General features: G+C 32.1%; 1 protein-coding gene across 1 annotated transcript in view; it reads left to right on the top strand.

Annotated features, from left to right (window-relative positions):
• The first annotated feature begins 1,731 nt into the window (after window positions 1–1,731).
• Window positions 1,732–17,253, top strand: part of LOC139516505 (uncharacterized) — a 48,589-nt gene continuing 33,067 nt past the window's right edge. Inside the window, exons 1-4 of the mRNA XM_071306658.1 lie at window positions 1,732–1,807; window positions 8,601–8,725; window positions 11,229–11,543; window positions 15,480–15,595. Of these exons, the coding sequence (XP_071162759.1) occupies window positions 1,776–1,807; window positions 8,601–8,725; window positions 11,229–11,543; window positions 15,480–15,595 (588 nt within the window). The 5' untranslated portion in view covers window positions 1,732–1,775. The remainder of the gene's footprint in view (window positions 1,808–8,600; window positions 8,726–11,228; window positions 11,544–15,479; window positions 15,596–17,253) is intronic.

The raw sequence follows: 17,253 nt of genomic DNA, 5'->3' as shown, positions 1-17,253 counted from the left end.
TTGATCGTTTCATCCACCAGTACAAAAATTTGAAGACTCCATATGTTAGTTATTTCCTTCTCTATATTTGATATAACTGAAATGTAATAAAAAGTAATAGGGACCTACGGCATTTTGATTCGAGGCTCATAGTACACCAAAATGAAAATCAGTAAGGTCAAAGGTCAATGTTATGTTATGTTTTGTATTTGTATTTTGGTGTGTTTGGGCTTTTATGGCTTTTCCCCGAAAACATAATATATTTCAAAATGTTTAAGAAAAAAGATTAAAAATTCAAAAGAGCAATTGAAAGTCCTTGCTTTGTGAAATAAAACCCCTTATTCGAAGCCAATTGCTGTCTATGTTAAATTCTGCAATTTAAAGTATTAATGGCTTCTTTTTGGAGTTCAAATAAAGTGTCAATCAATTCATGTCAAAATTATGCTTTATTCTGACTTGTGCTGAAAAATTCAACATAACTTTCATTGCATAATAGAGCGTACTGGTTCCCAAAAGTTAGATAGTACAAAACAGGTAATTCTGATCTGAACAACAGGCCAAATATCGTATAGCGGGCTATTTTTGCGGGATGTAAATTTTCGCGGATAGAACCAAATCGCCAAAATAAATTCAGCCAATTTAAAAATGCACATACAAAGGTATTGATATAAGTTTTGAATCCGCCAAAATTAAAACCGCCAATTTATTTAGTATACCTTATTCAATGTAAATCGCGAAATGTTACACCCGCGAAAATAACCCTCTATCCGGTATGCCCTACTATAATAATTGTAAATACTTTTTTTTTTTATTATTTTAAAGAATCTCTAAAGAAGTGTTGTACAGTGATCTCCTAGCTTTGATTTGATACCAAACACTACCCAAATAGTTCACCTATAAACAAAGTTATTCCTTTTCATTCATGATAAAGCCATGGAATCTTCTACACTGAGATAGTATGCATGTGAGCTTGAAAGGGTAAGTCGTGAGTGACCTTAAGTAAAACGGAAGTAGCTTTTTCTGCACTGATTTAATTCAAAAATACCAATATACATTTTTTTTCAAATCAGTGTTTAGGAACCAATTAGATGGTACCGGAAGTGATATTTTTTAAACCGGAAGTTGCAGTGTATCTTCCTTAATTTAAGTTAAAGTATAAAGAAACCATATTTTTTTCGGAAACAGTGTCTTAAAGGCCGAGTTCCTTTAAACCTGTCGAGTTAACTTTACTCGGGTTTCAACAATCCGAGTTTTCTTGAACCCCATCTTACCCTGGTTCCAACCCTCACCGAGCCAGTGTGAAACTCGATTTATCCTTGAATGACCATTTAGATTTTTGCTTTGTTATGACATTACCCTGGTGTAAGTAACAGTTGTTCCGAATATCATCTCAAGTGTGTTCACGTGTTACTCTTGAAACTCTGAAGTCAACTCTAAAGTTTCAAGTGAACTCGGCCTAAGTCCATATGAGACAGGAAGTATCAAATTGGCTCCGTTATTTCAGTTAAAAGAATGTTGAAACCATATATTTTTATAATCAGTATGATGAAACCTATGATTGAACCAATAGTAACTTTGAGTAAACCGCAGGTAGTTTTCTTAAAATTACAAAGAAATTCCATGTGGAATACCTTGAAATGAATTTTAATCTGTAAATTTACTGTTAATAAAAAAAAATGCTCATGGTATATAGTTCCTGAATGAGAAAAAGCTTTTTTCATCGATAAAAATACGTTGTTATTATATTTTGTAGTCAGTTTGACCAAGTGTTTGGGAAACTATAAACTAAATTGACGATGAAACGTGCTAAAAGACGAAAGCAAACCAGGTAAAGTACAATTCGGTTATATAGAATGAATATCTTTGCTAAAAGTTAAAAGTTGTAATATACACTGGGGTAAAGTTGATGACCGTAACTGCATTCACGGTCATCCCAAGATGTCGGCTGAAAAATTAGGTCAGTATCTGTATTGTCTGTTAAAGTGTTTCTATATCATTGTCTTTACAAAGCATACATTGGTACGATGTAAATAATAAAATATTCACAGGGAAATAACAAATTACTACCGAGAAATGTGTATGAAACAGGAAATTTTATTTGAAAACATCGATAAGATTACAGTAAATCACCTTTAAAATATTTTCTAGATGATCGTAACATATAACCAGGATGACCGTGAATGGTAAACAGATGACCATATTTTGTAAAGAATGACCGTAATTTATAAAGGATGACCGTAACTTTTAAAGGATGACCGTCAATTCTAAGAAATATCCGTATTTGTTTTATCTTTTTTAAATCAAATAATTAATCGTATTTGTTTAAAACGTATTTGTAAGAAAGTATTATTCTATAGGTATAAGAAAATAAGACGTGCTGCAAATCAAGGATTTGTATAGTGTCACATTTTTCGGTGGTAATTTGTTATTTTCGTGTGAATCTGTTATAACTTTACCAATGTATGCCTTGTAAAGAAACTGACATAGAAACACTTAAACAGACAATACAGAGACTGACCTAATTTTTCATCCGACATCTTGGGATAACTGTGAATGAAGTTACGGTCACCAGCTTAACCCCAGTGAATATAGGTATTTATAAGTACCATTACTTTTATATTTGGAAATATGTCGCGTAGTAGGGTGCCCAGTATCGAAAAAGACATCTAGTTAACGAGTTTAAGTTAACGGATAACACACGTCTATATTTATATGCAAACTATTGGAAAATCATTATATTTTCCAATCATGAATGTCGTCGTAAGCTACCATGGTCACGTTTTTTTCAAAATTTTGTGTTTTCTTAGGGTACCCAAAAATACCTCCGTATACAGGCCATCTTTAACACGAAAAATAAAATTATTGCTTTCTGTGTTACTTGTTCAAATGATACTTATTATTCAGCTTAAAAATTAAATTTATTATATAACGAAAGCTGAAAAGATTTATATAATTTAAGTATAAGTATTTCATGATTTTAGTAAGACTATTTTTTTTTAGCTGAAATTTAACACGTTTTGAACGAAAGGAAATTTATAGAGTGTTTCTTTCATGGGATTTTTACTCTGATTACATCAATAAGACATGGTTCATATGTGTGCCAAATATCTTTCGTGTAATGTTTATCGGAGAGAAGAAAATAGCAATTTAAAACAAACATTTAGTGATAATTCTGCCTTGATTCGAACACGCCTTTTCTCCTGCCGTTAATCGTTTTGTAGCTTACACTATCAGGTCATTAACTAGGACAATTGTCACTAACGGCCCGAGACCACAATTAATTCCTCTATCATTTCTTTATGACATTTTTTCGCATTAAAAAAGTTTTGCCTATTCTTTTTGTCTAATTTTTTTTGTGTGTAATGTACAGTACAAGTCCAAAAATATATGCAATTTTCAGAAAAATTGCATGTTTACATCATACAAATTTGGCCAATACACATCCATACCCCTATAGGCAAGTCAAGAGATGATCCGAGAAGTGTAAATATTACCTTTTTGCACCTGACCTAATCACTCTTTCCTTATTAAGATCAGTTAAAATAAAACATCTAAAAGTTTATTTCAGCTCTCTTCTTACATTTCCACCCCCAGAAAAGCTAAGAAATGAATGAGAAAGGGAAAGAAAAAAAATAAAGAAAAAATACACTATAATTAAAGGGAACTATATTCGTGAACAACGAAAAGCGGGGTCATTAATTGTGGTCTTGGGCCTAATTTCATTTCTCTTTTTTGCTTCTTGTATGGTCGATTTGTATGTTTTGAATACTCTAGTTAGTTTGAAGACCGTTGTTTTGTTTTAGGAAATATTTTTTTGTTGGTTTTATTACTTTAATAAGTCTTTTTTAATTGATAGTTTTTTTATAATTGTAATATACAAATCAAATCCTTCGGTCACGTTTCAGACCCGGAATATGGCACACATTCACAGTCCTGTTAAACTATGTCCATCAAGCACTAATAACGAAGTAGCAATGAAATAAGTGTGTTATATGTGCGAATTCTTCTACTGAATTGCTTATTAATATACGAGGAATTAGCACAAACAAAAGCTTTATCGAGGCTCTGGGAGCACGGAAAGGTCAGGTATATTTAGTATATTGTATGATGCTTCAGACCTAGACCATCTTCGTACTGATGATTACAAAATATTGTACCACCATTCTTGTATATAAATCTTACACTAGCAGACACATCTGCAGTTATTTTAAAGCTGAATCAACTTCTATTTCGCACATGTTTTAAGGGCATACAATACAGTTTTGAACCTGTATTTACAAGTTGCTGAAAATTTGCATATAGGCTATTTTTTACCTGATTAAATCAAATATGTAATAAAAAATATACCTTCATGAGCTACGTTTTGAGTAAAATGAGGTCGAAATTTTATATATTTGCTCAAAATTCAGATTTGTGTCTGTATTTTTTTTTCGAAAGAAATAAAAGAAATAAAAGATAAACACAAATTGTTTTTTGTTAAATAATCGGTAATTTCTGTATTTTATAAGTATCATTAAAAATTATGCAATTTTCATTCCGAAATAACTCTATATTTATCAAATGTTAATGAATAGAGGAAAAAACTGCATCTTAGCAAAGCTAAACACAAAGCTTTATATTCAACCAATTTTGACGTTAATGTTAAATAAATTTATAATCAAATCATTTATATATACTCTTTCACAACCCATAACAGAAATTTGATATTTACCTAGAAATTGACGAACACCATAGTACTATCAAAAGACGTGCAAAACACATTTTATTTTCGACAAATTATTTAAGTTCAGATCTAAAAAACATCTTTAGATCTTACTTGTAATGAATTGAATACAAAAATTTCAAATTTAGAAATTGAAATAGGTCAAGGTCACTGTTATTTGACAGCTGTTTGAAAATTTCAAATTTGCACCCTATATGCAAAAAAGTCAATCTAAAGTCATTTTTGGCGATAAAAATATAAAATAAGTTCTAAATGTAGATACAAAAGATATTTTTCTATAAATAAGTTGTTTTTATTTTGCTCCTTACGCATATATGTAGGAGAAACAAGCTATCTAAATGTGACTGTGCATTTTTCTGAAATTTTTGCTTTGACCTTTGACCCTGATTTAAAAAAAAAACGTGACCACGGCAGACAACGACGACAACGATATTTTGATGAGGTTTGTTCTCCTCTTTCCAATGATATAACATATAGCCGTGTGTTATTCCGTTAAGGCAAATCGATCAAATTTGTTGATTGGGCACCCTACTAGCGGTAACATTAAACATTATTATGGGCCGGCACTAAGCCGATCTATTATATGATATGGGTTTGAGATTGTTACATGAGTTTCTGCGGATCTACATTATTATTTTCTGCGGTATATGAAAATTAAAGATTTTAGGTAATTGAAATAAATACATTTTTTTATCAATTTTTTATATAAGAAGTAGATGCCAAATATTTATTACAATGATTGTCCATTTTTTTTTATTATGCACAGAATGCGTAACCCGTATTTGGGGATTTTCCAAACCAGGTTATTTTTTGAGAAATGTTAACAAGGTACTATGTTCTTATTGGAAGTACTGACAAGGACAGTCATGCCTTTTTTGCTCCTGCAAAAACTCTAACTAGCAAGATCTAGGCCAGCATATAAACTTAACAAATGGACTGGAGTCACAGATTTTAAGGATTTTATTCGAACGGTAAAATTAATTTTTCAACAACTTCACCGATTTCACGACAATAATGAAAAATATTCTGAATATTTCGTTTACTAAAAGAGATTTGCTAATGTTGCTAACGTCGTCGGGTTGTTAGTGGCGATTGGTTGTTCTCCATTGTTCTCTCGGCGTTCAATTGCAACAACAATAACTTTATTATATATATTTTGAATAATAATGTCGGAATACAAAGAACTTGATACCAAAACTATCTCTATATTAAACTCTGTACTTGCTGTCGTGGCAGATCTCCAGACAAATTGTGAAAAGCTTGAGCGGGAAGTTTCAAGGATATCGCAATTTGAGGGAAATTAGACGCAATGATAACAAGAATTGAACACGTAGAACAGAAGTGCGATATTGTGTTGAACCGAAATAAAATGATCGAAGAAAAAGGAGATTAAATGAGTACGGTTGTGCATAAAATTATAGATCGCTGTAAAGAAAATGTGTCGAACATATCATTGCTAGAAGAAGCAAAAGATAACAAAGAAAACACATTCGATATAAAATGCGTCAATGACCGATTGTCAAATATGGAGAGCGATGTCGAAGAGTTACAATGGAGATCAATGACTAACAATATCATTATATCCGGATTAAAGCACGAGCTAAATGAGGATACAGAAAACATTGTAAGGGATTTTATCCGCAAAAAACTCGGAATCGTTAAAAATATGAATTTTGTTTCTGTACATCGTTTCGGAAAGCAAAGACAAAATATAATGTCTAAGTTTGTATCTTTGAAACATAAACAGTTAGTCATGAGGAACTGTCACAAATTAAAGGGGACAAATATTTCTGTCCGCGCACAATTTCCTGTAAAAATTGAAAAGAAGAGGAAAAGCTTATATACTGTTTTAAAGCAGGCAAAGAAAGACCGAAAGAAAGCTGTTTTGATAAGAGATAAACTTTTCATAGAAGGAGAATTGTACAGTACAAACGATGACAGAGTATCAAAAAACATGGATCGCAAGGAAATACCGAACAGAAACAGCCAAATTTTTGAAGCCGATAAATTATCGGATAAATGTCCATTAATTAATTCGACCCGACCCAGTGATTTCAACTCATGGAATCGTCCGATACCAAATCTGCGGGAAATGCTGAAGCGGAATAGAATTAATTCTGACTAACCTGATACGTAATTTAAAGCCTGGCCTATACAAATTAGTGCGAAGTGCATTAACTCTATCAATAATCTATCTTGAAAAATTAATTCTACGCTAGTACTATCCTAAACTTATTTCACAGATACTGAAAAGGTTTGCGTTATTTTTTATTTGTAATATTTATTGAGCAATTTATTATTTTGTATACTACATAATGCTGCTCTTGTTGCACACAATATGTGCCTGAGTGTATTAATAAACTTGTCTTGTCTTGTCTTACGTAGGAACATGTGAAATGATTTATTGTTTGCCGCGTCATTTTCTCATTTTATATTCTCTTTTGATTATAATATATACAGTTTTCATCATTTTGTAAAATAAAGATATCTTTAATTTCAACGTAAACGATCTCGGTAACATGTTTCAGTAACTGAAAGTGATTTCAAACCTCTCAAATATCAACTTGGTGTTTGTTAATACTTTGCAATTTTACTGCAATTAAACAGATTGATATTTAAATATTTTGTCAAGTACTTCTCAGTTGTTACGAAGAGAATAATTTGCTATACTGTATGAAGCGTTCTGAATTTAAGTTGTAGTATGAAGCAGTTTTTGAGTCTGTCGTATACCCAATGAAAACAAGAAATGGATATGGAGTAAATGTAAATGCGACAATATTAATATCAATACATGATAAAACCCAAATATGGAACGTTTTTATTGTTGTCCTTCATCTTCAAGTTACATGAGGCATTCAATAATGATAAATATTTCTCATAACTCGCAGTTATTTCAAGCTGGCCCTTCGCATTGGTTTGAGCAAAATTCATGGTTAAATATCATACAAAGCTACATTCCTATTTTTATGACTGTTTGTTGATACTTTCAAATTTCACCAAAAACGAATAGAAATGAAACATTATGTCTAGTGTTCCTCAACCTTTACTGAGAGGAATAATTTGATATTTTTTTGCTTTGAGATTTTTATATCTTTGGTCAAACGAAGTTGGGGAAGGGATTTAGTTTTGTATCTGTCCATCATACAGTTAAAATCCATCTATCTAGTTTAAACATATTTATTCATAGTGGATTGGAAACAAGTTTTTACAACTTATATTAATCCCTTTCCACTTTGTGGGTGCGAGTGCTGCCCTTTAGCGGAATTAGCATGATTCTCTCTCTTTTTCGAAATCTACAATGGTGTCTTTTACGTGCAACAGATATGGCTATCTCTCTTAACACTGATAGCATCCGATTCCAACGAACTATCATCGTTTTTCAAGACCGCACTCGCAAATGGTGTCAAGGGAGAGCCGGAACAGGGATCGAACCAGGAACATTTGTGTTAGTAGATGCGTCTGTAATAGTCAACATCGAGGGTCCTAAAAAGTATGTCATCTTGAAATAACGTTCATTGATGAGGAAATGAGATGAATAACTGCATTTAAGTCCATATCTGAGATGAGGAATACAAATATTCTGTCAGTATATGCAACTTTGATAGTCACGAGTTTCAAAATCAGGTCTTCAAAATGAATTAGATGATATTCCATTTCATCAACTGCATTTAAAAGATATACGATCCCATCAACTGCACAATTGGACCAGTTCTGTCTATTGAGGATTAAAGTCAACTCAATATAAAGATTGTTTATATAATATTTTGCACTTTTTTTTACACCAAAAACCTCCATATTTCCGGCCAAAAAATGTCTTGCGTGCTTCAATAACTCTTTTGTTATTTACCTTGATCAAGGAACATATGATGCAGTGCTGTAATGATCTTTTAAATTTCAGTTTAAAGATCAAACATGTCGACTTTAAAAGAATCAACGATATCTTTTCGGGAGTATCCAAAGGCCGTTTGCGGTTCAAATTCATCTCGATTTTTCTTTTGGCAGCATTTTGCGCAAGTTCTGCAGGTATTTTGTTAAAAGTTATATACAGAGTTGTAATCTTGGAAGGGGGATATTTAGAATAAAGTTTGTGCTTTATTTTCTATTTCTTAAAAAAAACATGGCCGCCATTGTTAAAAATAGAACATAGGGGTAAAATGCAGTTTTTGGCTTATATCTCAAAAACCCAAGCATTTAGAGCAAATCTGACATGGGATAAAAGTGTTCATTAGGTCAAGTTCTATCAGCCCTGAAATTTTCAGAAGAATCTAACAATCCATTGTTGGGTTGCTGCCACTAAATTGGTAATGTTAAGGAAATTTTGTAGTTTTTGGTTATTATCTTGACTATAATAAATAATAAAGATAAACTGTAAACAACAAAAATTTTCAGCAAAGTAAGATCTACAAATAAGTTTTTATAACCAAAACTGTCAATTGACCCCTGAAGGAGTTATTGTCCTTTAAAGACAAGTTTCCACAATTTCGAACTTAAAAAAAATCTTCTCCTTTGAAACTCCTGAACAAATTCCAACCATACTTAAGTTGAATGATATGATTTTTGCTGTTTTTTTTGTAATCTTGAATTGATTACCGATATGCATACCTGCCAACATTTCAAAATCCACATGGGGGTTTTACGTGCAAGATTGCTGTCATAGTCCTACAAAACCTTTAAAGAGCATTCTCAATACTATTTGAATCAAATATAGAAAAAAAGAGATCTTGTATGCTTATTAATGAGACAGTTATTTGCCACAGATTAATCAATGTTGATGTAAACATCTACAAGTCAACTGCAGTTAATTACCTTTTAAAAACCTAACACACTTCAAAATCTCAACCCAAACACCTTTTTCTTAATTTTCTTTTGAAGAAAGTGTGACAAAAAACTGCATTTTCAAACACTAATTAATATACATTAAACAAAAACAAAACCAAACTACGATGAAATTGGACACTTAAACTCTTAAACGAGTAATCAAAGACGCACAAAACCAAATGACATTTATTTCAACAGATATAGATAATAAATAAGAAACAACACGAACTCCACTGAAAACCGGGAGTGAAATAAGGTGCTCAAGAAGGGTAAGCATTTCCTGCACCATATACGGCACCCGTCGTGTTATTTCTTTGTTCAGTTGTTCGGTAATGATGGAAGGTTATTATGACAGAGGAAGAATATCAAATTTGATTTCTGACACACTTTTGTCATAATGGCCCAAATGTCAAATTTTTAGACTTTTACTTTAAATATCGGTTTATTTACACAAATTTTCTATTTTTCCGATAGACACACCTAATTTTTTATTTTATCACTGAAATAAACACAACCGGATTTTTGTTAAAAAATCATGTAAACCTTCTTTACATGAATATGTCTTTTGAATGCGTAACAATTTTTTGAAAATAACTAATTTTAACGGCATTTTATGCTATATATTTATAAGATTTAAAACTTTAAACCGAAAATCTTCATACGTACTCAAACCCAATGCCATTGTAAAAAAAATTGTACTCGTTTTCAATGTAAATTAGTTTAAATCATTAAAATAAAAACCTAAAATGCATCTTTTTTCCGATATGTTACAGTTTGACTTCGCGAAAATAACATTTTACGTAATCAACTTCATTAACTCCCATTTTACTGTATCGCATGCTCTTACGTTGCTATAATGAATATTTGTGACGTCACGTTTATCATGAAAATTCTGGAATGAGTTTTACCCAAAAATATTAGACAACGAATCATGTCGATCGTAAGTATACTGAATATTGTTATAATTACTATCAACATTGGTCTTAAAAAGTTAAATCCCCAAAATATTGAACTCAGAGGAAAATTCAAAAAGGAAAGTTCAAACACATCAAACGAATGGATAACAACTCTCATATTCCTGACTTGGTAGATGCGTTTTTTTTTGGAGAAAATGGTGGATTAAACATGGTTTTATAGCTAGCTAAACCTTTTAGACACTTGTATGACAGTCGCATCAAATTCCATTATACTGACAACGATGCGTAAGATTATTTGTAAAACTATTTCCTGTTCCTGGAAAAGTTATGCATAAATAACACACCAATGATACAAGGATGATCATTTAGTACATACGACAATAAGACTCATCAGTAGCGTTCCAATCACAATAGTTTAAAAGGTATAATCAAAGTAAAATTCTACACATAAAATGACCCAAAAACTATTATGGGTTCAAGAGTTTATATGCTATAGATGAAACAACCTGTACATTATCTTTATCTGTTACCATTTGAGGCACTTGTCAAGTCCGCAAATTCGTAACCTTTGTAATTTAAGATATTGACCGTGTCTTTCTTTTAAACAACAAAGGCCATTAAAAGGACATTCAATGAAATATTTTTTATAGAAATTATTGCCCTATTATATTAAAACGTACAATAAAAAGAGGCTGTTCGTTGTTAAAGGAGGGATGTCAAAAACATTATTCAACAATACAGTAAAACATAGAGTGTATCAAAATAATGTCTTTCTTTATCTTTACTTACAGTTGACGTTGTGTGGGAGGCAAAACTTCCAGCAGTTTTTGGAAATATAACATATCTTGAGTGCAATATATCAGACGCAGCAGTCGACTGTTTAAAAAAAACTCGTCAATGGTTTGGCGGGCCGGAGCATCGCTCACTCTGCTATAACAATAATTGTACTGTTTCCAACAAGTACGAGGTGATGAAACAATCAAGCTGTCTGTACACATTGATGATTCACAATTTTTCGGAGTTTGACGTCAACTGTGATTATACATGCACCTATGGTGTATCACGGATGCGACAAAATTTAACACTTGACGGAAAGAGATTCATTTGTAAGTAAAATCTATGTATTATTAACTAAAATATATCAAAATTATATAGATAATCTAGTAGACTGGTATTATTATTGAGTATTATGGAATATATAATATGTGGAGTATCTAAACTCTTTATATTAATTTTTTTGTCGAATATCTTGCCTTTTTGTGGCTTGGATACCTTACACGCCTCTGGTGATCCCTTCAATTATGGTTGACAGTCATGACTTTTTGATTTTGTAAAATACACTTCCACACAACTTCATACTGAACTCCGAGGAAAATTCAAAATGAAAAGTCTCTAATCAAATGGCAAAATCAAAAGATAAAACACATCAAACGAAATGACAACAGCTGTCATATTCCTGACTTGGTACAGGCGTTTTCTTATGAACCTGATTTTATAGCGCTCAACCTTTCACGTGTATGAAAGTTGCTTCAAATTCCATTATATAGATGCGTGAACAAAATAGACATAAAAGGTAAAATTATCAAAATAGGAGTATAGCAGTCATCATCGCGTCACAACCTAAATCAGAACAAAAATAAACAAATATCTAAGAAAGAAGCACATGCATTGCTTACTTAATTTTGTATTTTATTCAAGTCTATTTAAAAATAAACCTGAAGAGGATTGAAGTTTTTAAAGTCCTCTTACAAAATGCCTAGATTAGCATCAACTCTGGTGTCGCGCGTTTGTCGTCAGAATGTAAACGTCACATAGGTAGAGATATAAAATAATTGTGTCGTTTAAAGTATGCAAAAAGTGTAATAGAGCAATAACATAATGGCGAGATGTTTAAAGTACAGAGTAATGTCATATATGTCATAGAAACACAATAAGTTACACGGACAAAGCACACCAGCAAAAATGAAAGATAATACAAACAACATATTGACAGGATGCATACATTTGTAAGTACCGGGCCACGTCAAATGGATATCATCAAAACCAGAACCAAACAGTAAAAGTTATATTAATAAAGAAAAATAATAGTTTCGCAGACGGAAGTGAAATAACTTTTTAGGGTTTAAAATTTTGAATATTCATCGATTCTAAGGGGCCACAATTGTTTTATTATACCGAATTAACGATAGAAGGGCATTTTGAACACTATATTTTTTAACAAAAACCAGGTTTGAAAAAAGCTCAGGCTGAGGTTTGAAAATAGCTCAGGAAAATACATTTGTCATGTTTGTGTTCTAGAATTTCTCGGATGTACAACAAAGGTAGAATCTTTTTGTAAGATATTGATGGCCCTGAAAAGGACCGTTTATAGGAGATAACATCGGCTGCTGGCACTCTATTCATTTCCAAAGCCTTATTTCCTCGTCTCTCGATGGGCTGTCAGTGTAACGTGAACGCTGCCATCTTGTTTATTTACGTCTGTGCCGTCATTTTCATAGGAGGTAACTCGAGTGCAAATCTAGACACTAAAAAGGTTATTCGCCGGTGAATAATAGGGTTATTCACCGTTGGTGTAAATTTTAAGGGTAATTCGTCCTCCCTTGCAATTAAATGAAAATTAACCGAATTATCCCATGTCATGTGATATGTTGTTATCCAATAGAATTTACTTGTAATGAATGTAAGGTATACTAATAGTACAATATAACACGTCATCAAGATAATAAACAACGTCAGTACGCAAAAATTATACACCAAGACGATCATGTATTATTTTTGAGTTAATACGGAATATTCATCGACAAGGTCTTGGTACCTTCCAAGGAACCTTTTTTGTTTTAGAAAAAGGATGAGACATTCTTTGATATACCCCTGGTTCGTCAACTTTCTGCTCAGACGCTGGTGACGTTTTACAAATTCTGAGTAGGAGCGCTACAAGCTCTTTAATACAAAATAAGGTGATACTGCTTAATGAACTATCTGAAACTGCGATAAGATGATTAAAACTGTAAGTTTTCTTCTTGAACACTTATATGTACAATTTGTATAGGAAATTTTATCGACAGGTTGTGGGTATTGTAAAGTATAAAATGTATTCCTTTAGTACCATACTTGATTATGTATTGCTAAGAATTAAAGTTAATAGTCAGTACAAACATGTCAAAACTTCATTTAAATGATAAATTAATATAAAAAAAAACCTACCTTAAGGATAATTTTGCATTTAATAATAATAAAATATTATATTAAATATACTTTATCTAAGGAAACATACTATAAATGATTGTTTATAAGTAGATTAGTATATTTCAGTTTCAAACGGGTATCACTATACAAAAATTATGACAAATGAGACAATTTATCGTTTATAATTGGTAATGTTTTGACCGTATGACTATGTTTTTGTCCATCGGATGAGTTAAGACTTTTTCAACTGATTTTATAGTTCGTTCTTTAGTTGTACTGTATAACACTGTCCCAGGTAAGGGGAGGGTTGGGATCCCGCTAACATGTTTAACCAAGCCACATTATGTACAGTATGTATGTGCCTGTTCCAAGTCAGTAGCCTGTAATTCAGTGGTTGTCGTTTGTTTATGTGTTACATATTTGTTTTTGGTTAATTTCTTTAATGAATAAGGCAGTTAGTTTTCTCGTTTGAATTGTTTAACATTGTCATTTGAGGACCTTTTATAGCTGACTATACGGTAGGGGCTTTGCTCATTGTTGAAGGCCCTAGGGAGACCTATAGTTGTTAATTTCTGTGTCATTTTGGTGTTTTGTGGAGAGTTGTCTCATTGGCAAGCAGACCACATCGTCTTTTTTCATAAGATAGCTTGGTTACTTTAATAATACCAGTTGTTGATATGATCTGGCCCGTCTATTATGTAGGATTGATGATATGTTTTACTTTATTCATCTAATTTTATTAATATTAATTGGTAAATGAAATTAAATATTTTGATAAATATTTGTCTAAAACTTATCCATATGGTCCAATTACATAAATGGTCCAATTCGTTTTAGACCATATGAATATATAACCGGTTATACGCATACAGTCAGGACCGACCGCGTACTGTCCAAATACTCATGTGGGACGGAACACGTTAAAAAAACAATTAAAAATAAATATATAGCACAGCACACAGCAACAAACGACCATCACTGAAATACAGGCTCCTGACTTTGAACAGGCTCATACATACAGAATGTGGCGGGGTTAAACATGTTAACGGGATCCCAACCCTCCTTTGATTTACAAGGTGTTCATATACATTTCGCACTACATCATATTCTGTGCTACAAATCAACTAACGAAATCTAGTTTTTCGAATACCAAGAAGCCAAAGAAGCAACAAGTTCTTTCTCAGGATGACCCTAGTTATTTTCAATATTAGCTGTTAATACTAAAAATCCTGTTTGTTTTGGTCCTTGCATGTCCCATTACTTTAAAATTTAAAAAAATGACGAAGTATTTGCAAGTAAGAAGGTTCTTGTGATAGCAGGTTTTGATCTGCAGATGGCATACTATGAATGTCCTTTAGATTATTTTGTTCATCTAAAATATAGATGTGTTTCCTATTATCAAGGCCTGTAACTTATTGCATAACTGTTGCGTCAAGCAAGTTTCGTTCATTTCACAGAGAGTTTTCAATAAACTCGAAAGGATCTTGACTATATTTTATATACGGGTCTGGGCTTTTCTTGAATGAAACTTACTGCTTACCATCTTTTTTAGCAACTGTATCTATAACATCATGTTGCATTCGCTACTTGCTACATTTCGACCGTTAAAAGTAAATTATATAAACATCGTGTATGTTAACCCAATGACATGGTTTATGCTTAAATAATTATAAACAGAAGACAAATATAATAGTAACACCAAAAGACACCTACAGAATTTTCAGCTTCTGTCTACAAAACTCATTTCGAATAAAAATATAAGATACTTTGTTCATGTACATCTTTTCTATCTTATATGTTAATCATTTTAGTTTTGGATATTCTTTTGGTTTCATTTTATCATAATTGTATTTCAGATGAACCACATGATACAGATATTATTGAAAAGTCCATAGTAAAAGACAAGACATTAGATTGGAGAATAAATATCACCAAAGTTTTTCCCAAACCATCCTGCGGTGCTGATTTGAATGTAAGTAGATCGAGCAAATCGAACGCTTGAATAATTTTGTCAAAATTATTTCGTAAAAATGTTGTTTTGACATTCGTAGGCGCAAGATTAAATTTTCGGTAAACAAAAATATTTGTATTTAATTGCAACTTAAGGCACTCTTCACATTAACTTGAAAGTTAGTACACATCTCGTGATATAAACTTGCAATTTATACAACAAGAGGTTTATGAACAAGATTTCGAGACTCACCGAACATAAAAATGTCATGGTGTGTCCGGAATTGTTGTCTTATGGACACATATTCTTGTGATCCATTTCTGAGAAAATACATCTCCTTTATATAGCTTTAAAAAAAATGGTGTGATATGATTGTTCAGAGACAACTATCCATCAAAGTTCAGATAAAGTGGATTTAAGCAATAAAAGCCAACACAACGACTTTCCTTAATGAGAAAGACCCATGCCGTATAGTCGGCGATAAAAAATCGACATGAAAATATGAATCAATGCAATTGTGAAAATTGAAAGCCTAATTTATAACAAAACAAATTACGAAAAACAAATATAACAGTCCTTATTCAACGGCAACCACTGAGTTACAGGCTCCTGCATTAGGACATACAGACATAAAGGGGGATTAAAAATGTTTGTGATAGCTTAACCCTTTCCCTAATCTGGGACAGTGATGATATAGAAAAATATAAGAACACACTACATAAATAAAAGAAGGCCGTTAGTTTGCTCGTTTGAATTGTTTTACATTGTCATTTCGGGGCCTTTTATAGCCGACTATGCGATATGGGCTTTGCTCTTTGTTGAAGGCCGTACGGTTACCTATGATTGTTAACTCTTGTGTCATTTTGGTCTCTTGTGGAGAGGTGTTTCATTGCCAATCATACTACATCTCAGTCAGATCGATACAAAGCAGAAAAAGGTATCTAACAAACACACAAACAAGATGTGACAAGGTGGTCACTACAAAACAATTAAAAGTCTGAAATGGCCAATATCTGTACTCGACTGTACGGATTTTTACTCGACAAGTCTGATTTGATCTGAATATGACTTGATATTACTCGACCCAAATTTAAACCCTTCTCGAATGCACTGATTTCTACTTGAACCTTACCTTTGCCATTGACAAAAGTATGAACAATTACTCGACCAGTCTGAAACAGTACTTTTATTCGACTTGTACTCGTCCAGTTTTCGGCCAATTTTGTCAAACTGAGGCACACTCAATTAAAGGACCACATCTGGACAGAGAGTATAACATTATAATTAACATCCTTTCAAAATCAGACAACATGTTGTAAAACTTAAATCATATGGACTTTTTACCAATTCAACACTGCATGTAATTAGATCATTGAATATTGTTTTCATTGGTATTAATATTTATTTTGTTATCTCTAAATTACTAAATACTAGTGTTATATACATATACACATTCATGGATATACAATGTCAATACCTGTATCTTTTTTTTGTCAGGATTAAACATACATGTTGTACCCTTAAACTATCATCTGACAATGGTATCAAGGGGTTACATATAGAAAGTAATTCAGTACACAATTTATATCACTGACAACTTGATTTTTACAATTATAGTTTTTAAGGTTACATGTAAGTTTTATTTGGTAATATTATCTCGCTATCTGAATTTCTCTTAT

The sequence above is a fragment of the Mytilus edulis genome, chromosome 3 (genome assembly GCF_963676685.1).
Source record: "Mytilus edulis chromosome 3, xbMytEdul2.2, whole genome shotgun sequence".
Classification (NCBI taxonomy): Eukaryota; Metazoa; Mollusca; class Bivalvia; order Mytilida; family Mytilidae; genus Mytilus; species Mytilus edulis.
The sequence above is the reverse complement of the archived record's forward strand: the minus strand, read 5'-3'. Positions and strand labels throughout refer to the sequence as shown.